The following is a 23,399-nucleotide window of genomic DNA, read 5'->3' as shown; positions in this document are numbered from 1 at the left end:
CCTTGGTACCTTGGTACCTTTTGGTACCTTTTGTAAAAACAAGGTAACTCCAGTTGCATCACCGGATGAGGTTGCAAGCACATTGAGAACAACAAGCACCCATAATTGATAACCCACTCCAGATTGAACATGGTGAAGGTCCCTCTAGAGTGCACAGTGGTGCTTCAGAAAAGCCAACCTACCAACATTAATTGATTCCTCTTGTTTTTAGTTTGGAAAGATCTGGAAGATATCTTCCAGACGAGGTCATCTGGTAGGGGAGGTGGTTTACTGGAAATGATGGTCGACGTACTAGAAATAAAACATAGCACCATTTTCCCTTGCCCCCCCCCCCCCCTCACACCCACCAAACTCCCTTCCAAAAATTTTTTTTTTTTTGCATACAAGATCGAGGCTCGTGTAGGAGCTAACATCAATCACAAAAAAAAACCGACACACAAAACATATAATAAAGGGAGCGGGAGACAAGATGGAGAGAGAGAGGGAAGCACACAAGTACAACAACAGAGAACAGGGACATCGGAAGATCTGTGGGAGGGAGAGGGCTTGGGTGGAGAAGGCATGGGAAGGCGGAAGGGGGGGATGGGAGAGGTATAAAACACATGGACTCTGCTAGGACTTCCAGGAAAGAAGTCGGTATTTCAAAAAAGTGGATCTGGGGGTGAATTAACGGGGGTATAAAATATCAAGGTTTTGAATGGGGGAAGACAACAGATGGTGGTGGTTTGTTTTTTTGAGCGACTTTTTATGGATAATCTACAATTATGTCATCTGTGACATTAAAAAAAACATTCCCAACAAGCGTTGTTCTTGCACAAAGTGCAATGGAGTGGTCATTGTATTCAGTTCAAGCAAGTTTGAGGTTAGACCAAATAAATATTTCATGGTCAAAATCTAAATCAAATTGAAAATTGCTTACCACTCCACTTTTATACCAATACTGATGTTTTTCAAATCGACATATACCTTCAGGCAGTAAATGCAAGCAAGGATAAGAGATGCAATAACGTGCTGTCAGCCACATTAACGACACGCTTTAATTACATGCTATGTTTTACTGAAAAAAAACAAGCAACAACAACAAAAAAACACAGCAAAATCAAAGAAAAAAAAACAAGAAAAGCATTGAAATGCAGATTGGTCACTTTCATTTCAATATTGTTGAACACTATGTAGAATACAATGGAGTTTTCAGATATAATTTGACAATATTCAAATCGAACTGAAATACAGTCGAGCTGAACAGCACATGAAGCCTGTATTAAAATAATAGTTTAAATGGAGCGAAACGAGGACAGGGAAGGATTGGTGTGATTGATGTATGAAGTGATGCAGATTGTACAGCAGGTGATGCAAAATGCATGGGAACATGTGGTGCTGCCAGTGGGATTTAAAATAACCTTCCACCCCCTTAATTTTCCAGGGTCATTCTCACGAAGCCAAACCGCTAACACTCCGTTCCAGATGGCATCTTGTACACTTGGTCCTGGCAACGGTGCATCCCATTGTCACGAAATCTCTCTCGTGGCAGCTTCAAAAGCTATACATGATATCGTGCGGTATAGACGACACCAGACTTTTACATTTATTTTTTCTACAAAGGCTTTTTTTTTTGTATACAAGATCGAGGCTCGTGTAAGCGCTAACATTAATCACAAAAAAAAAAACGGACACATAAAACATAAAATAAAGGGAGCGGGAGACAAGATGGGGAGAGAGAGGGAAGCACACAAGTAAAACATTTGAAAGCAGGGACATCGGGAGATCTGTGGGAGGAAAAGGGCTTGGGGGGAGGAGGCATGGGAAGGGGGGTGGGGGAGGGAGAGGTATAAAACACAGGGACACTGCTCGGACTTCCAGGAAAGAAGTCAGTATTTCAAAAATGTGGATCTGGGGTGAATTAACGGGGGTAGAAAACATCAAGGCTTTGGATGGGGGAAGATAAGAGAAGGTGGTCAGCAGCTGTATTAAAGACCTGGAGGGAGGAGTGGGATTGAAGAGAGTGAGGGAGTTTGTTCCAGAGGTGGGAGAAAAGAGGAATGAAAGAGGGAAGGTGAGCAGAGAGTCTTGATTTTGGCAGTTTCATCAGAAGAGGGTTGCTGGCAGATCTTGTGCGACCTGTCGGTATATTTGGGGGACAAAGCACAGACAGAGCTGGGTGAGCTAGGCCGGAGAGGAGTCAGTAGAAGAGAGAAAGACCACACACCTATCTGCGGTGAGTGAGTGGTAGGCCCTCAGAGTAAGCTTCATCGTGGGAGATTCCAATGGTTCTGAAAGCTTTGGTTTCAACAGCGTGAAGCTAAGCTAGGTGTGAGGCAGGAGCACCAGCCCAGAGGGGAGAGCAGTATTCCATTGAGGTGTGAATGAAAGCCTTGCATGTGGTGAGGAGCTCAGGTGTGCCAAGGAAGGACTTCGCATGATGGAGGATGCCCATTCGGCGACAAGCTTTGGAGGCCAGCTTGGAAATGTGGTTTTCCCAGGAAAGATCATGGCAGATAGTGAGACCCAAAAGCTTGAGTGACAGAACTTCTTGGAGAGGATTGTTCAGAAAGTAGATGGGAGGGTTGTCCAGTCGTTTCCAATTGTTTGACCAGTCTGTGATTTTGTCCAGGTCTGCAGAGAGTGAGGAGGCTACAGACTGCCGATCTGAGGGATGAGGTATGGAGCGGCAGAGAGTGGAGTCATCAGCAAAGAGATAGAGAGGATTTTCAAGAGTCAGAGAGATCATTGATGAAGATCAGAAAAAGCACAGGGCCCAGAACACTGCCTTGGGGAACTCCAGCCTGAACAGGAAGGGGAGATGAGAGAAATCCATTCAGGGCCACATGTTGGCTGCGACCAGAGAGGAGGTCCGCAATCCATGCGTGGAGATTTCCATGGATACCATAGGAGGAGAGTTTGGTGAGCAGAGCGGGGTGTCAGACCGTATCGAATGCATGTGATATGTCAAGGAAGACAGCTCTGATTTCCTGTATGTCATTGAGGACCTCCATCAATTATTGAGAGCAGAAGCAGCATGTCCAGAGTAGAATGACCTGGTCTGAAACCAAATTGATGATCAGAGATCAAGCCATTGGAGAAGAGGAAAGATTTGATATCCAAAGCAATGATGGATTCCATGGCTTTGTTGATAATTGGGAGCAGGCTGATTGTTCTGTAGTTGCAAGGATCTGTTTTTGCACATTTTTTGTGTAAAGCGGGAATGTTGGCTGATTTCCAAGCTGATGGCAGATGTCCTTGAGCAAAAGAGAAGGTGAAGATAACAGAGTGTGTGAAAGAGCAGCAGAGCAGGATTTCAGGGCCCGTGGGCTGATGCCGTCTGGTCCAGTTGCAGAATCAGAGTCGAGGATTGACAGAAACTTCTCCACCTTGTCAGGAGAGAAGGACACAGAGTCCAGGAGCAGCTGGGTACGACTGGGTACGGTGGCTACAGAGAGAGACGGGTTTGGGACACAATATTTTGAGGCAAACATAGAGTTGAGGCATTCAGCTTTTTCACGTGTGGAGTCAGCTGTTGAAACTGTCAGCTGTTTCACATGTGGAGTTAGCTGCTGAAACTGTCAGCTGTTTCACATGTGGAGTCCGTTTGGGGTAAGGGAGATAATAGAGGGGAACAAACACCAGAAACAGATTTGACTAGACACCACCAGGACTTGGAAGAGGGAGACAGGTTTGAGAGTTCAGTCTTGAGAGTAGAGAGATATTGTTTGCTGGCTGTCCTGAAGATAGACACACACTTGTTCCAGGCTTTGTGAAAGGAAATAAGATTGCCTTCCTTTGGATTTGCCTTCCAGGAGGCGAAGGCAAATTGTTTCAGGGCAACTGCCTCGCCACAAGATTCCATGTACCATGGATGGGAGGAAGGATATGACTACCGAAGGCTAAAGGGATAAATTTGTGCATGAGAGAAAGAGCAATTTACTTTGGAAGAATTCCCAGGATGAGTTGATGTCGGAGGCAGTAGATATGGGAGACCAGTCCAGATGATTTATGGCTGCTTGAAGACCGTGCCAGTTGGCCTGAGTGAAATGCCAGACTCTTCAACACTGAGGAGGATCTCTGAGAATGGCCAGAGAGATGTCCACTTTAACAAGCATATGGTCAGATGAACCGATTGGAGCAGAAGAAGAGCAGCAGACATTTGCAGGGAAATTTGTCATGACAAAATCAGGCTTAATCACCAAGCCATGTTGTGACCAGTAGCTAAAGGAGATTTCTATATTTGCTGCCCTGTCATGAAATTGTATCCTTTCCCCTCATTGAGTATCCCATTAATATGTATCCACATTACAGATGTCGTGCCTCATCGTGCCACTGTTTTTGGATGTCAGGTGAGCACTAATGACCTATGAACATGAAATTATAGAGCTTTACCACATGATAGAGCTTTACCATTTTATTACATTATCTTCCGCATTAAGAATAATATGTCAGATGAGCAGGTTACAGAAGATAGCGTGTCTGGTGGTCCCAACTGAGCAATAAGCTCTCGTTTCTGGGATTACAGGCCAACAGTGTGCCAATGTTCCAGAAGGGCATGTTAAAGTTAGATATTCATGCTCCATACAATGTAAGTTTGGCAATTATTTCCTCATGCTCTTGTAATCTAAATAAAAGGATACTAATATCACAATGTTTTTCCTGCATGTTTTGTTCAAGGTTCACTCCAAGACCTCGTTTTACAGTTAAGATGTTTAGTACATGGGCCTTCAACTGTATTTGAACCCACAAGCCATTACCATTTTTGCATTACCAAGCAATCCAAGCATACCATTTTGTGAACAACAGTAAACACCTATGTTTCCCTAGAAAATGAGTGTGTATGTGTGTTAGCGTTTATTTCTGTACCTATTGTCACTCTTGAAAATGTTCTGTACAGGGAAAATTGGCTGCACAAATCAGAATTATGCATAATTGAGAACTGAATAATATACAGGGTGGCCCAAAAGTCGCACCGCTAGAGATTCGTACAAATGAATTCCCTGTAGGATTCTGAATGCGCAAAACATCATACACTTGACTTCTTCCTGTGGGGGCATTTGAAGTCGGTCGTCTACATGCAACGACCAAGGAGCATCACAGAAGTAAAGCAGAGAATAAGAATGGATTGTTCTAAAATCAGTGTCAATGTCATGCAATGCGTTCAGGTGTCATGTATTCTTTGAATACAAAAGTGTCATGAAGTTAATGGCCAATAATTCGAACATTAATATGACTTTTTCCCTGTATTAGTTAAAATCACTATGTATATAAATATTTATAATGATTTCTCCTTGTATTAATTAAAATCACTATGTATTTAAATATTTATTAGGATTTTCCTAATAGTAATTAAAATCACGATATATTTAAACATTTATTATTATGGTTTCTCTTCATAGTAATTAAAATCCCAATGCATTAAAACATTTATTATAATATCTTCTTATATTAATTAAAATCCCAAAGCATTTAAACATTTTTTATAATTCCTCCTTATATTAATTAAAATCCCAATGTATATAAAACATTTATTATAATATCTTCTTATATTAATTAAAATCCCAATGTATTTAAACATTTATTATAATATCTTCTTGTATGAATTAAAATCCCAATGCATTTAAACATTTTTTTATAATTCCTCCTTATATTAATTAAAATCCCAATGTATTTTGTTACGGATTCGTCACTTCCGTTGTTGTGGTTCTCACCCACTGGACATATCTGATATATGTACATCTCCATTTTCTCCATATATGTACACCCACTGGACATATCTCACCCATCTGATATATGTACTATTATTATCTTCAAAAGGTTTATTGTTCATGAACAGTTATCAAAAGTTAAAAAGGTCAACTTTAAATGATACAGGAAACCGAGCCGGAAGACGACAGTGGTGAAGAAGAAGAGGCGTGGCGAGCAAAGTCGGACAAGACGCGTGACATCGAGCTCCGTAGCGAGCGTTGTCCAACGAAGGTCGCGAGAGAATTTTGAGTTCCTTGAAAGGACATCCTGCGATAGGTATTATCGCTGGGATTGAGAAATCTGCGTAGTCAGGTTTAGGCTGAGATTCCGACGAATCCTTGCCTGGTCGCATCGACTCAAGTAGGAGCCGTCGGCCATTTTGAACCTCGTGCTTCGTTCACCGACAAAGGTTTTGCTACGCGTCAGCTCTTCTCAACATCCTATCGTCTGTCGGGGATGTGTGTGCGCGACCGCGTCGTCTCCAATTACGTTGCGGTTTGCTGATTGAGCTGTGAACGTGCTCCTCTGGAGGGCGCCTTTATACAGTTTCGGCTGTGTGTCTGCCATTGCCATCTGTACTGGATTCGGGTCTCGACTGGACAGCGGGATTCGGGTTTCGACTGGACATCGGTCTAGTGATCGCTGGAGCGAATCAACTTCACCTTGGAGAAGGTTATAGAGACATTGAGGAGTGTCTTTTTTCACTCACGTGGAGCGCAGTGAGTTATCTGACTTTAGTTGATGGTACCATCCTAAGATATATAGAGTGCACTCTGGATTGCTATTGGTTGTACCGTTATTCTTGTGTGTGATTTTTAATACAACCTTTGTTCGTTTAAAATCATTGGTGTGGTTTCACTATTGGTTTCTAACACAGAATAACATATTTTTCTGCCGTGGCTCCTCTCGGGATTCGGAGGTACACCGTGACCAGGGGGTCGGGGAGGAACCACCTTTAGAGGCCATTTTAACCCTGGTGTTGGGCTAGCGGCTAGGGTGCCAGCTTAGGATCCTAGGATCCTGGGTTCAAATCCAGAGATTCGGGGAGGAACACGTAACAGAAATCGGGGGCTCGTCCAATTGACTCATGGGCTCGAAATTGGGTCTTCGTCCGGGAAGGAATTCCCTAACATTCCCAGAATTCCCAAATTTGGAATTTTTCCAACATTCCCAAATGAAAAAAAAAATTGTAAAAATTTTGTGTGAAGGTTAACAGGTGTTAACGGATTGTCACCATGGTGTTTGACGCAGGAAAGTTTGCGGCGTCCCCTAGTGAGGCACAGTTCCAAGCATTAAAAAAAATCAGAACTCTTGGTATTGGCCAGATATTTTAGCTTGGAGGTCCGAGCGAATATGAAGAAAGCAGAGATGCAGAGATTGGTGATAGAATCTCTGGTGGGACAAGGAACATGGGAAGAGGTAGCCTTGGATTGGTTACCCAAGGAACAATAAAATGTGGAGCTCCAGAAAATGGAGATGCAATTGCTTAGCCAGGAAAGGTTAGAAGAGAAAAAAGCAGAGGAAAGGAGAGTTGAAAGGGAACTCGAAGAAAGAGGAGCAGCACAGGAAAAGGAACTCGAAGAAAGAAGAGAACAGGGAAAAGCAGAGGAGAGAAAAGCCGAAAGGGAGTTAAGGGAACGTGACATGGAGCTTCAGCAGGAAATTAAATGCAAAGAGCTGGAGTTAATGAGAGACTGTGGAGAGGTACCATCCATGCCGGCTAGTTCGACAACTAGTCAGAACACCTGGGACGTTGGTAGACATGTGAGGCTGGTTCCACTCTTCAATGAAAAGGAGGTAGCCAATTTTTTTTTACACTTTGAGAAAGTGGCTCGAATGCTAAAATGGCCTGAGGAGTCCTGGACCATGTTAGCAAAGTGTTCTGGTGGGTAAAGCTCAAGTTATTTATTCGGCTTTACCGATTGACCAATGTGCAGATTATGAGATAGTGAAGAAAACCATTCTCAAAGCCTATGAATTGGTCCCTGAAGCTTACCGGCAAAAATTTCGGAATGCCAGGAAGAGAGAGAATGAGACCCATGTGGAGTTTGCCAGAATGAAAGAAACCATGTTTGATCGGTGGTGTGATTCAAAAGGGGTCGGGAAAGACTTCGAACTATTGCGACAATTGATCCTGGTGGAGGAATTCCAACAGTTTGTCCATGAGGACATTAAAGTACATCTGGAGGAAAGGAAAGTACCAAAGCTGTATGAGGCAGCAACCATGGCAGATGACTATGCCTTAACCCACAGGATGGGGTTCCACAAACCGAACTTCTCGCCTAGACTTAGCCAGGGGAGTTATGGTACATCCGGGGCGGAGAACGAAAATTCATGGGGGCGGCCTTGAGATGACTATGAGGACAACTCTGATACCGCGACTTTTAGGGATCAGAAGACAACAGTTCCAAGGCAGACTTATCTTCCGGGGGGCTCGAGGCAGACCGTGAGTTTCTCCTCCGGACCTACTTGCGCCTTTTGCAATAAACGTGGACATGTGAGGTCCCAATGTTATGCCCTGGAAAGGAACGATCAGGAGCGGAGTCAGACTAGTACAACTCCGAATGCCATGGGAAATGTGAGAAATCGCCCTCAAAAGGGTTACCAACCATTTATTTCAGAGGTGTTTGTGTCATTGGATGGAGACTCGACTAACCAGAGACCTGTTAGGGTATTGAGGGACACAGGAGCACATCAATCTTTAATGCTCGAAGGCATTTTGCCATTGTCAGAGGAGACGGCAACTGGCGATAGTGTTTGTTTACAGGGGATTGGTGGCTGTGTTAGAGCTCCACTTCATGTCATCCATTTGGAGTCTGATTTGGTGTCAGGACCGGTCACCGTAGGTTTACAAGCCACTCTTCCTGTAGAGGGAGTATCTTTTGTTATCGGTAATGATTTGGCCGGTGGTCAAGTTTCTGGTAACCCGATGGTTGTTAAAAAGCCCAGTAGGGAAAATAACACCACACCAGTCAGGGATGGCGGCAAATTTGGCAAGCTATTTGTAGGTGGACTGAACTTCAAAACAAAGGAGGAAGTTCTGACCTCTGTCTTCAGCAAATATGGACCGCTTTTGGAAGTGCGGCTGGTAAAAGACAGGGAAACGCAAAAGTCAAGAGGGTTTGGCTTTGTCACGTTTGAAAACACAAAGGACGCCAAAGAGGCAGAGAAGGATTGGAATGGCAAGGATTTGGATGGTCGGACCATAGCCGTAGAGAAGGCAGGCCGTAGGCGTCGAGGGGGCTACAGAAGAGGAAAACGTAGCGGTAGTTTTGGTGGTGGCCGCAGTCGATATTACCATGGAGGCTCCCAGAGTTACGGCAGCTCCCAAAGGAATGATTAATCAGGGTAGTGGCCGAGAAGGAGACCGCTATTCACGTGACTACAGTGACAAGCGGTCCAACCGTGATTATTACGAAAGTTAGAAAGAGTTGAAGCACTGAATGCTGCGGAGCAGCCGAGCCAAAATTCCTACACGGATTAACCGTGAACTCCACGTTCCTAAAGGCGTCCATGTGGCGATTACTTCCAGGCCTCACCACCCAACCACCATGGAACCTGGCTTTCAGCTCGGCCTCCCAGGAAAAGTGCTATAGATTTGCTGGCCTTTGGGTTTTGATCACAACCCCTTAACCTTCATTCAAAAGAAACGAAAAGTAAAATCAGAGGTTGATGAGAAGGAGTTTCGCTTTGCAGGGGTTCAACTTGGAAATTGAACGTGTAAAGGGCAGGGACAATGTCGTTGCTGATGCTTTGTCCAGAGTGAATTAACTTTGGAAAAATCTGTGGGTTGTGGGGAATTTTGTTGCTTTTTTTTCTTTGGGAAATATGGATTGTTGTGCTCTCAGTTGTGAGTTTACCTTTGTTTGTTTAAGGAGTTTGCCTGCAAAGAAAGTTTTCCCTGTGTTCAAACTTTCTTTCTTGAGGGGGGGGAAGTGTTACGGATTTGTCACTTCCGTTGTTGTGGTTTTCACCCACTTGACATATTTCTGATATTATGTACTATTATTATCTTCAAAAGGTTTATTGTTCATGAACAGTTATCAAAAGTTAAAAAGGTTAACTTTAAATGATACAGGAAACCGAGCCGGAAGACGGTGGTGAAGAAGAAGAGGCGTGGCGAGCAAAGTCGGACAAGACGCGTGACGTCGAGCTCCGTAGCGAGCGTTGTGTAACGAAGGTCGCGAGGGAATTTTGAGTTCCTTGAAAGGACATCCTGCGATAGGTATTATCGCTGGGATTGAGAAATCTGCATAGTCAGGTTTCGGCTGAGATTCCGACGAATCCTTGCCTGGTCGCATCGACTGAAGTAGGAGCCGTCGGCCATTTTGAACCTCGTGCTTCTTTCACCGACAAAGGTTTTGCTACGCGTCAGCTCTTCTCAACATCCAATCGTCTGTCGGGGATGTGTGTGCGTGACCGCGTCGTTTCCAATTACGTTGCGGTTTGCTGATTGAGCTGTGAACGTGCTCCTCTGGAGGGCGCTTTTATACAGTTTCGGCTATGTGTCTGCCATTGCCGTCTGTACTGGATTCGGGTCTCGACTGGACAGTGGGATTCGGGTTTCGACTGGACATCGGTGTAGTGATCGCTGGAGCGAATCAACGTCGCCTTGGAGAAGGTTATAGAGACATTGAGGAGTGTCTTTTTTCACTCACGTGGAGCGCAGTGAGTTATCTGACTTTAGTTGATGGTACCATCCTAAGATATATAGAGTGCACTCTGGATTGCTATTGGTTGTACCGTTATTCTTGTGTGTGATTTTTAATACAACCTTTGTTCGTTTAAAATCATTGGTGTGGTTTCACTATTGATTTCTAACACAGAATAACATATTTTTCTGCCGTGGCTCCTCTCGGGATTCGGAGGTACACCGTGACCAGGGGGTCGGGGAGGAACACGTAACAATTTAAACATTTATTATAATATCTCCTTATATTAATTAAAATCCCTATGCATTTAAACATTTTTTATAATTCCTCCTTATATTAATTTAAATCCCAATGTATTTAAACATTTATTATAATATCTTCTTATGTGAATTAAAATCCCAATGCATTTAAACATTTTTTATCATTCCTCCTTATATTAATTAAAATCCCAATGTATTTAAACATTTATTATAATATCTCCTTATATTAATTAAAATCCCAATGCATTTAAACATTTTTTTATAATTCCTCCTTATATTAATTAAAATCCCAATGTATTTAAACATTTATTATAATTTCTCCTTATATTAATTAAAATCCCAATGTATTTAAACATTTATTGTAATTTTTCCATATATTAATTAAAATCCCTATGCTTTTAAACATTTATTATGGTTTCTCTTTATTGGTTCACGAGTTATCAAACAGAGTGACCACTATATTCGTCATGGGTGTGTGTCTGTCTGTCTGTCTGTCTGTCCACAGCATAACTACCCGATGATATCATCCGATCTTGATGAAACTTGGGTGGGAGGTTGATATCATTATCTAGTTGTGTCCTGCCTAGAGTGGGCGTATTGCGCCCATTGTGGGCGGAGCCACGCCCGAAAAAGATGTCTTTTTAGGGGGTAATCGAGTTCAAACTACATCTTCTCCGAGGGAGTTGGTGGAATCTGACAGGGGTTTTGATATTTGGTTCGGCCAATGTCATGTGTCTAGCCCCATGGAGCTCGATTTTTCATTAAGGTCACAAAATTTAGAAAAGTCAATTTTTGACGGTTTTATGACATTGTTCGCTTCCTGATAGGGTGAAATGTCGTACATGATCTTATATTATCACATACATCATGAAATACAAGTTTTGCAACAAATTTCAGAATCTTCGACCTTTGACCTTTGAAGGTCACAAAGGTCAAAGTTTCAAAGTTGTTAGATTCGGAATCTAACCGAATTTTCGGTATTGTGTAGCTAACTAAACTCATAACTGATTATACATTATTTTCTATCTCATGTCAAGGTCAGTAACCTTCGTTTTGACATTTCCGGGCCTGGCCCGTCCTTTGTCATTGAATACCGCTTGCTCGTGAACCATCGTCGTCTCCTGACTTGTATTAATTAAAATCCCTATGCATTTAAACGTTTATTAAAATTTTTCCTTCTATTAATTGAAATCCCTATGCATTTAAACATTTATTATGGTTTCTCTTTTTATTAATTAAAATCCCCATGCATTTAAACGTTTATTATAATTTTTCCTTATATTATTTAAAATCTCTGTGCATTCAAACATTTATTATGGTTTCTCTTTATATTAATTAAAATGACGACGCATTCAAACATTTATTATCGTTTCTCTTCATATTATTTGAAATCCCAATGTATTTAAACATTTATTATGGTTTCTGTTCATATTAATTAAAATCCCTATGCATTTAAACATTTATTATGGCTTCTCATTATTTTAATTGAAATCCCAATGTATTTAAACATTTATTATAATATCTTCTTATATTAATTAAAATCCCAATGCATTGAAACATTTTTTATAATTCCTCCTTATATTAATTAAAATCCCAATGTATTTAAACATTTATTATAATTTCTCCTGATATTAATTAAAATCCCAATGTATTTAAACATTTATTGTAATTTTTCCATATATTAATTAAAATCCCGATGCATTTAAACATTTATTATGGTTTCTCTTTGTTGGTTCACGAGTTATCAAACAGAGTCACGTCACTCGTCATGGGAGTGTGTCTGTCTGTCTGTCTGTCTGTCCGCAGCATAACTACCCGATTATATCATCCGATCTTGATGAAACATGGGTGGGAGGTTGATATCATGATCTAGTTGTGTCCTGTCTAGAGTGGGCATATTGTGCCCATTGTGGGCAGAGCCACGCCCAAAAAAGATGTCTTTTTAGGGGGTAATCGAGTTCAAGCTACATCTTCTCCGAGAGAGTTGGTGGAATCTGACAGGGGTTTCGATATTTGGTTAGGCCAATGTCATGTGTCTAGCCCCATGGAGCTCGATTTTTCATTTTCGCCCCAATGTCAAGGTCACAAGGTCACGAAATTTAGAAAAGTCAATTTTTGATGTTTTTATTACATTGTTCGCTTCCTGATAGGGTGAAATGTCGTACATGATCTTATATTATCACATACATCATGAAATACAAGTTTTGCAACAAATTTCAGAATCTCCGACCTTTGACCTTTGAAGGTCACAAAGGTCAAAGTTTCAAAGTTGTCGGAATTGAACCGAATTTTCGGTATTGTGTAGCTAACTAACCTCATAATTGATTATACATTATTTTCTATCTCATTTCAAGGTCAGTAACCTTCGTTTTGACATTTCCGGGCCTGGCCTGTCCGGGCCTGTTTCCGTTATAGTCCGTCCTTTGTCATTGAATACCGCTCGCTCGTGAACCATCGTCGTCTCCTGACTTATATTAATTAAAATCCCTATGCATTGAACGTTTATTATAATTTTTCCTTATATTAATTAAAATCCCTATGCATTTAAACATTTATTATGGTTTCACTTTATATTAATTTTTTTTTTTTTTTTTTTTTTTTTTTTTTTTGTATACAAGATCGAGGCTCGTGAAAGAGCGAACATTAATCACACAGAAAGACAAACCGACACATAAAACATATAACATCGGGAGCGGTAGACAAGATGGGGAGAGAGGGGGAAGGACACAAACACAACATTTGAGAGCAGGGACCGAGAGACATGGGGACATCGAGAGATCTGAGAGAGGGCGAGGGCTTTGGGGGGGGGGCATGGGAAGGGGGCGGTGGGAGAGGTATAAAACATATGGACACTGCCAGGACTTCCAGGAAAGAAGTTGGAATTTCAAACAAGGTGGATCTGGGGTGAATTAGCGGGGGTAGAAAAGATTAAGGTTTTGGATGGGGGAAGATAAGAGATGGTGGTGAACAGCTGTTTTAAAGACCTGGAGGGAGGAGTGGGATTGAAGGGAGTGAGGGAGTTTGTTCCAGAGGCGGGAGAAAAGAGGAATGAAAGAGTGAAGGTGAGCAGAGAGCCGAGATTTCGGCAGTTTAACCATCAGAGGGTTGCTGGCAGATCTTGTGCGACCTGTAGGAATATTTGGGGGACAGAGCACAGAGAGAGCTGGGGGTGCAAGGCCGGAGAGGAGTCGGTAGAAGACAGAAAGACCACCTACCTGCCTGCGGTGAGTGAGTGAAAGGCCCTCAGAGATAGCTTCATCGCGGGAGATTCCAATAATTCTGAAAGCTTTGGTTTCAACAGCGTGAAGCCGAGCTAGGTGTGAGGCAGGAGCACCGGCCCATAGGGGAGAACAGTATTCCATTGAGCTGCGGATGAAAGCCTTGTATGTGGTGAGGAGCTCAGGTGTGCCGAGGAAGGACTTCGCACGACGGAGGATGTCCAGTCGGCGACTGGCTTTGGAGGCCAGCTTGGAAATGTGGTTTTCCCAAGAAAGATCATGGCAGATAGTGAGACCCAAAATCTTGAGCGACAGAACTTCTTGGAGAGGATTGTTGAGAAAGTAGATGGGAGGGTTGTCCAGTCGATCTTTTCGGAGAGACATAGTAAGAGTGTGAGATTTGTCAGGATTGAAAGACATGTTCCACTTCTTTGACCAGTCTGTGATTTTGTCCAGGTCTTCAGAGAGTGAGGAGGCAGCAGACTGCCGATCTGAGGGAAGAGGAATGGAGCGGCAGAGAGTGGAGTCATCAGCAAAGAGATAGAGAGGATTTTCGAGAGAGTCAGAGAGATCATTGATGAAGACCAGAAAAAGCACGGGGCCCAGAACACTGCCTTGGGGAACTCCGGCCTGAACAGGAAGAGGAGATGAGAGAAACCCATTCAGGGCCACACGTTGACGACGACTAGAGAGGAAGTCTGCCAGCCATGCATGGAGATTTCCATGGATACCAAAGGAGGAGAGTTTGGTGAGCAGAGCGGGGTGCCAGACCGTGTCGAAGGCACGTGATATGTCGAGGGAGACAGCTCTAATTTCCTGTTTGGCATTGAGGACCTCCATCCATTGTTGAGACAGCAGAAGCAGCATGTCCAGAGTAGAGTGACCTGGTCTGAAACCAAATTGATGATCAGAGATCAAGCCATTGGAGAAGAGGAAAGATTTCATATCCGAAGCAATGATGGATTCCATGACTTTGCTGATAATTGGGAGAAGGCTGATTGGTCTGTAGTTGCTAGGATCTGTTTTTGCACCTTTTTTGTGCAAAGCGGTGATGTTGGCTGATTTCCAAGCAGATGGCAGTTGACCTTGAGCAAAAGAGAGGGTGAAGAGAACAGAGAGAGGGTGAGATAGAGCAGCAGAGCAGGATTTTAGGACCCGTGGGCTGATGCCGTCGGGTCCAGTTGCAGAATCAGAGTCGAGGGTTGACAGAAACTTTTCCACCTTGTCAGGAGGAAAGGACACGGAGTCCAGGAGCAGCAGGGTACGACTGGGTATGGTGGGTACAGAGAGGGATGGGTTTGGGACACAAGATTTAGAGGCAAACACAGAGTTGAGGCATTCAGCTTTTTCACGTGCGGAGTCAGCTGTGTAGCCGTTTGAGGTAAGGGAGGGGATGGAGGGGGAACAAACACCAGAAACGGATTTGACCAGACGCCACCAGGATTTGGAAGAGGGAGACAGATAAGAGAGTTCGGTCTTGAGAACGGAGAGATATTGTTTCCTGGCTCTCCTGAGGGTGGACACACACTTGTTTCGGGCTTTGTGAAAGGAAATGAGATTTCCTTCCGTTGGATTTGCTTTCCAGGAGACGAAGGCAAGTTGTTTCTGGGCAACAGCCTCACCACAAGATTCCGTGTACCATGGACGGGAGGAAGGGTATGACAACTGAAGACGAGATGGGATAAATCTGTGCATGAGAGAGAGCAATTTACTTTGGAAGAATTCCCAGGATGAGTTGATGTCAGAGGTGGTAGAGATGGGAGACCAGTCCAGATGATTGATGGCTGCTTGAAGACCGTGCCAGTTGGCCTGAGTGAAATGCCAGACTCGTCGACGCTGAGCAGGCTCCCTGAGGATGGTCAGAGAGATGTCCACTTTAACAAGGACATGATCAGATGATCCGATCGGAGCAGAAGAAGAGCAGCAGACATTTTCAGGGAAGTTAGTCATAACCAAGTCCAGAAGAGAAGATGTTCCGTTGACTGAGATCCGGGTCGGGAAATTGACAGATTGTGTCAGTCCCAGTGAGTCGCAGAAGTCCTTTGCTGAAGAGCCATGGCTGGTGAGAGAGGTACCCACACCCAGCCAACTGGCATGGTGACAATTGAAATCACCACATATGAGGAAGAGAGAGTTGGGATGAGTAGATAGAAGTTGGTCCATATCATCAGACAGCGAGATGTAGATGGAGTCATCACTGTTTGGTGGACGGTACAACACACATATGAACAAGAGGTGGAAGCGAAGGGGAAGCCGTAGCCAGAGGTATTCCTGGGGGTGAGGTGGAGAGAGTGCAGTGCAGGGCGAGTGAGGAAGAGAGTTTTTGATAAAGATAGCAACCCCGCCTCCAGGACGAGGCTCAGGTCTATCATACCGGAGGAGGGAGTAGCCCGGGAGAGATACTATGGAATCAGAGACATCATAAAGGAGGAAAGTTTCTGTTAAGCAGATCACGTCTGGTTTGACAGAAGCAACCTGTATGGAGAGATCAGTTAAGTTTGAACGAAGGCCCCGGATGTTTGAGGTCCATACCGTTAATGAAGAGGAAGGGGGAGCATCAGATACAGAACAGGGGGGAGGAGGGGTAGGGTAAGATGTGGAAGAGGTGGAAGAGATAGGGAGAGCTGTTGAAGGTGTGTCAGAGATTTCAGAATAGCTCGGAGAAAGGGAAGGATGGGGCGGACAAAAGGTTTGATGGTGATTGGGTGAGCCACAATGAGGTGTTATTTGAGGAGGGGGAAGAGCGAGGCAGAAGGTTGGGGGAGATGGAGGTGAGAGTTTGAAGGGGGAAGAAGCGGGGAGGACGCTTTGAGGAGGGGGAGTGAGAGGGGGGAAATTGAGAAGCAATGAGGGTGGGGAGATTTGAAGGGGAGGGGTGAGGGGGGAGTTTGGGAGGGAAGGGACAAGGGGAGGGATTTGAAAGGGATGGGATATGGGGGAGATTTGGAGGGGAGGGGTGAGGCAGGAGTCTAGGAGGGGAGGGGCGAGGGGGCGTCTTGGCGGGGAGGGGTGAGGGGGTAGTTTAGGAGGGAGGGGGCAAGGGGGGAGATTTGAAAGGGATGGGTGATGGGGAAGATTTGGAGGGGAGGGGTTATGGGGAAGATTTGGAGGGGAGGGGTGAGATTGGATTTTTGAAAGTGTACGATTTATGGGAAACGAACATTTATTGCAAAGTGAGTTTCTTGTGACCTTCGAGTTAAAAATACGTTTAAGGACGCTGGATGGAGGATGGAGTGCAGGAGAGTTTAGGGAATGTAGAAAAAAGGCACTATAGGAGATGGATATTTTTTTTGGGATGAATTGATTTGGTGAGCAAGTCGAAAGCAGCCTTTTAAAGAAGAAGAAGAAAAAGGTGTTATAAAATATGACGGAATACATAACTTGAGGGGAAAGTGTAAACATTGAAGGTTAATGAGTGAAAACTATCTGGGGAAATGGGGGAGAAAACTATCTGGGGAAATGGGGGAGAAATTAAAATCCCCATGCATTTAAACGTTTATTATAATTTTTCCTTATATTAATTAAAATCCCTATGCATTCAAACATTTATTATGGTTTCTCTTTATATTAATTAAAATGACGATGCATTTAAACATTTATTATGGTTTCTGTTCATATTAATTAAAATCCCAATGCATTTAAACATTTATTGTGGCTTCTCTTTATTTTAATTAAAATCCCTATGTATTTAAACATTTATTATAATTTCTCTTTATATTAATTAAAATCCCAATGGATTTAAACATTTATTAGAATTTTTTTTTTTTTTTTTTTGTATACAAGATCAAGGCTCGTGCAAGAGCGAACATTAATCACACAGAAAGACAAACCGACACATAAAACATATAACATCGGGAGCGGTAGACAAGATGGGGAGAGAGGGGGAAGGACACAAACACAACATTTGAGAGCAGGGACCGAGAGACATGGAGACATCGAGAGATCTGAGAGAGGGCGAGGGCATTGGGGGGGGGGGGGGCATGGGAAGGGGAGGGGAGTGGGAGAGGTATAAAACATATGGACACTGCCAGGACTTCCAGGAAAGAAGTTGGAATTTCAAACAACGTGGATCTGCGGTGAATTAGCAGGGGTAGAAAAGATCAAGGTTTTGGATGGGGGAAGATAAGAGATGGTGGTGAACAGCTGTTTTAAAGACCTGGAGGGAGGAGTGGGATTGAAGGGAGCGAGGGAGTTTGTTCCAGAGGCGGGAGAAAAGAGGAATGAAAGAGTGAAGGTGAGCAGAGAGCCGAGATTTCGGCAGTTTAACCATCAGAGGGTTGCTGGCAGATCTTGTGCGACCTGTAGGAATATTTGGGGGACAGAGCACAGAGAGAGCTGGGGGTGCAAGGCCGGAGAGGAGGCGGTAGAAGACAGAAAGACCACCTACCTGCCTGCGGTGAGTGAGTGAAAGGCCCTCAGAGATAGCTTCATCACGGGAGATTCCAATAATTCTGAAAGCTTTGGTTTCAACAGCGTGAAGCTGAGCTAGGTGTGAGGCAGGAGCACCGGCCCATAGGGGAGAACAGTATTCCATTGAGCTGCGGATGAAAGCCTTGATTGTGGTGAGGAGCTCAGGTGTGCCGAGGAAGGACTTCGCACGACGGAGGATGCCCAGTCGGCGACTGGCTTTGGAGGCCAGCTTGGAAATGCGGTTTTCCCAAGAAAGATCATGGCAGATAGTGAGACCCAAAAGCTTGAGCGACAGAACTTCTTGGAGAGGATTGTTGCGAAAGTAGATGGGAGGGTTGTCCAGTCGATCTTTTCGGAGAGACATAGTAAGAGTGTGAGATTTGTCAGGATTGAAACATATGTTCCACTTGTTTGACCAGTCTGTGATTTTGTCCAAGTTCTCCTTATATTAATCAAAATCACAATGCATTTAAACATTTGTGCTAATTTCTCCTTATATTAATTAAAATCCATATGCATTTAAACATTTAATATAATTTCTCCTTATATTAATTAAAATCCCAATGTATTTAAACATTTCTTCTAATTTTTTCCTTCTATTAATAAAAATCCCGATGTATTTGTTTGAATGCATAGGTTTTAAACATTTATTATGGTTTCTCTTTATATTATTTAAACTCCCTTTTATTGAAACATTTATTATGGTTTCTCTTTATATTATTTAAACTCCCTATGTATGTAAACATATATTATGGTTTCTGTTCATATTAATTAAAATCCCAATGCATTTAAACATTTATTATGGCTTCTCTTTATTTTAATTAAAATCCCTATGTATTTAAACATATATTATGGTTTCTGTTTATATTAATTAAAATCCCAATGGATTTAAACATTTATTATAATTTCTCCTTATATTAATTAAAATCCATATGCATTTAAACATTTAATATAATTTCTCCTTATATTAATTAAAATCCCAATGTATTTAAACATTTCTTCTAATTTTTTCCTTGTATTAATAAAAATCCCGATGTATTTGTTTGAATGCATAGGTTTTAAACATTTATTATGGTTTCTCTTTATATTATTTAAACTCCCTATGTATTAAAACATTTATTATGGTTTCTCTTTATATGAATTAAAATCCCTATGTATTTAAACATGTATTAAGGCTTTTCTTTATATTAATTAAAATCCCAGAGTATTTAAACATTTATTATAATTTTTCCTTGTATTATTTTAAATCACGATTTATTTAAACATTTATTATGGTTTATTTTTATATTAATTAAAATCCTTATGCATTTAAATATTTATTATGATTTTTCCTTACATTAATTAAAATCCCTATGCATTGAAACATTTATGATTTTTCCTTATATTTATTAAAATCACAATGGGGCATGACTTTTGGGCCACCCTTTGTGTATTGGGCAACATACTCAGAAAAAGAGCACTTATCATGATAGCAATAATCCAGAGAAAACTAGAACGGCACTCAGTAGAGAGCACACCTCCACCAGGTGAACTGTTTACGTTTTGTATCCCAGAGTAGACCAGAAAATCACAATACAGAATCACATTTAATCAAAATCATCAGTCTACAACTTTGAGATATCCTGTGGTATATCGTTTTGGCCCAATCTCCCAATGGCGAAGAATCACTTTAAAAATTGCACTAGCCGGATCAGGATCCGGATCTTCACCAAAATTGAATAGATTCTTCCTTGTGACACACACAACCTGTCCACCAAGTTTCTTCCAAATCCGTCCATAACTTTTTGAGATATCCTGCTACATGTTGGTTTTAGCCCTATCACTCAATGGTGAAGTATCACTTAAAAAATTAAATAATTCTTATTCTCGTATCCGAATCCATGTTCAGATCTTCACCAAAAACGAATCGATTCGTCCTCGTCACACACACAACCTGTCGACCAAGACTCATCCAAATCCGTCCATAACTTTTTGAGATATCCTGCTACATGTTGGTTTTAACCCTATCACTCAATGGTGAAGTATCACTTTAAAAAAATTAAACAATTCTCATATCCGAATCCATATTCAGATCTTCACCAAAAACGAATCGATTCGTCCTCGTCACACACACAACCTGTCGACCAAGACTCATCCAAATCCGTCCATAACGTTTTGAGATATCCTGCGATATGTTGGTTTTAGCCATATCACTCATTGGTGAAGAATCACTTAAAAAATTAAATAATTCTCATATCCGAATCCATATTCAGATCTTCACCAAAAACGAATCGATTCTTCCTCGTCACACACACAATCTGTCCACAAAGTTTCGTCCAAACCCATCCATAACTTTTTGATATATCCTGCTATCTATCGTTTTTGGCCCCATCTCCCAATGGTAAAGAATCACTTTAAAAATTATAGTAGCCGGATCCGAATCCAGATCTTCGCCAAAAGCTAATCATTTCATCCTCGTCACAGAGGATACCTCTCTGCCAAATTTTGTCCGAATCCGTCCACAACTTTTTGAGATATCTTGTTCACAAACAAACAGACAGACAGGGGTGAAAACATGCCTCATCCACCAAAGGTGGATGGAGGTTAACAAATAAACTCAGACCACGGAAAAAGCCACGTGGCTATTCGTACTTATGTCACAATTCTAAAAGGCAGTGATCTATAGGTATTGAAAATCTGTTCTTTAGAAAAACCCTCAACCCAGTATAGTAGGGTCCATAAAATTGGCCATTTAGCATCATTAAGATGATAATGGGGGGGGGGGGGGGGGGGGGAAGGGGTAAAAAAAAAAAAAAAAAAAAAAAAAAACTTTAAACTTATCGAATCTGACATTAATATAATTAAAAAATGTACATATTACATCAGTAACTTAATAAAATACACCAGTCCCTTCTGTGAAAATCCATTTTGCACTTAAACATTAGAAAGTGCATGATTTATCCTCTGCGATCTGAAGACAACTCTTGCTCTCTGACTGTCATTCCCCAATGTAAACGTCACACCAAAATCGCCAATCGACCAATAGAACCTGCTGAACCATAACATCATGAGTTCAGAGAACTTTCACACCCAGCAGATCAAGGCCCCGATGCCAAATACAATCGTATAACTCTTTTCTCTCAAAGCAATCAGATCTGAATCGATTTTTAAAACCTTTGTCAATTTCTCAATTTCTTCGTTCTGGTTTTGTCATCTTATCATGATTTTTGACATCACCAATCATCAACACATTTTCATTTTGCCTTTAACAAGGCTTTTTGCAAAATCAATAACATTTATCAAACAATTCTCTAATAGTTCATATTATAATGTATTTGCGTGAGTGACTTCTGTTCGTAACCTCAACTACTAGTGATTCACAAAATAATACTGCCACGTATCATGGTTACCACTAACCTCAGCCATGTGTATTCACATTGTATTTCCTATCATGTCATGGGAAAAACGAACAATTTCAATTCAGCAGTTGGTGAAAAATTTCAATTCATTAGCCTAAACTATAGGCATTAAATTAATCAAAAAATGGAGTACATTTCAAAACACAGAAAACGTGGTCAAAACTGTTCAATTTACTTTTCTTACATTTACAATCACAAGTTCGAGCAAACAACTTTGAATTAAAAAATATATTTTCTATCCTTTGCAAGCCCAAATCACAATCATCCCCAACTTATCCATGCTCTCAGGCCGGAGAGAGGAGGAGGAGAAAGAGAAGGAAAAGGAAAGGTGGAAGAAGGAGGAGGAAGAGAATGAGAAAACAATAAAAGTGGAGGAGGAGGGGGAGGAAAATGAGGGGATATCACACCTGACCATATCCTGTGACTTGCAGATGGCGTTTGGTGAGTGGGGCAGGCAAGTTGTGGCTGTGCAAATTTCGACGTGTCCTACAAGAAAAACATACTGAGAAGGAAAGTAAATGGCAAGTGCGGAGGGGTGAAGAGAATTGAGGGTGGGACAACATGGGAGTGAATAAAAGATGAATGTACAGGGAAGCGAAGAAAGTTAAGAGAAAGGGGGGGGGGGGGAAGAAGCATGTTAAGGGCAAGGATAGAGTTTGTTTGTTTTTTAATCCCTCTTTTTAAAAAAGATAGCCCTAAAGCTATTGAAACAGACTCGCTCTCCCTAATGGGCAATGGGAGGCCGCCAGAGATCAACTCCAAAAATGCCAAATAGAGGCGTTCTGCACACGCACTCCATGGTACAGCTAATTAACTTGGTCCATGCTTGGTAGTTTTGGCACGTGCGATCGATTTTAGAGGAATTTAGTTAGCCTAGAGGGTGATTCAGCTGCTCAAAATACACAGCAATAACACTTAAAAGCAAAACAGGTTTAATACATAATCACCAGGATGGGGACACTTAATAAATGACGAAGATATGGAAATCCATCAGTGTGCTTAGCTCCACAGAAACCGTCTCCATGCCTAAACCTTAAACTAAACATAGCACACACAGACTCATTCAAGTACACGAGAAAGACTAAATAATAACACAGGATGGATGAGGTAAAGGTTTTGGTAATCTTTCCTTTTTCAGAACATCAGGAGAACATCAGGAGAACACCAGGAGAACATCAGGAGAACATCAGGAGGCCCAACGTGAGTGCACTGGTATGGGTCTGCACAAGTATGACCATTCCAGATGCTCTCAGCCATTTCTCCTCCTTCAGGCACTGAATTGTTAACTCTATGAGGAGCTCACTGGCCTAATTCCCTCCTCTCGACTCTCCTCTGGCTCCTCTATCCGTCTAGTGTGTACAGACCCTGGGCTCACTTCTATAGTCACCACTGTACACCCACTGCTGCAAGGCTTTCGCCCATCCTGAGAGGGTTGCACAAGTGCTACTGTAGCAACTAAGTTGCTCACGTGACACAGCCATTTCAAAGGAGCCGTGTGGGGTTTGCAGACATGCGGCTGTCACTTTGACATGGTTGCATGGAGTTGGTGGAAGCAGAATGACCATATTCACAAGGTCACATGGGGCAACTGAGAAATGATAATGGGGAACGATTAAGAATAATAAATTACAGAGGGAAAAGAGAAAGAAACATGGGCTATGGTGACGAGGAGCTTCTTATACACCTGATCCTGGTCGTTGCTAACTGGGATTACAAAACACTTAAATTCTA

General features: G+C 42.2%; 1 protein-coding gene across 2 annotated transcripts in view; it reads right to left on the bottom strand.

Annotated features, from left to right (window-relative positions):
- POMT2 (protein O-mannosyltransferase 2) overlaps nucleotides 1–23,399 on the bottom strand; it is a 172,895-nt gene that overhangs the window by 84,347 nt on the left and 65,149 nt on the right. For both annotated transcript variants that reach the window (XM_068131165.2, XM_078787071.1), the window contains exon 12: nucleotides 22,076–22,154. In XM_068131165.2, coding sequence (XP_067987266.2) covers nucleotides 22,076–22,154 — 79 coding nt within the window. The remainder of the gene's footprint in view (nucleotides 1–22,075; nucleotides 22,155–23,399) is intronic.

This window comes from Myxine glutinosa, chromosome 11 (assembly GCF_964187855.1).
Source record: "Myxine glutinosa chromosome 11, kmMyxGlut1.1, whole genome shotgun sequence".
NCBI lineage: Eukaryota > Metazoa > Chordata > Myxini > Myxiniformes > Myxinidae > Myxine > Myxine glutinosa.
The sequence above is the reverse complement of the archived record's forward strand: the minus strand, read 5'-3'. Positions and strand labels throughout refer to the sequence as shown.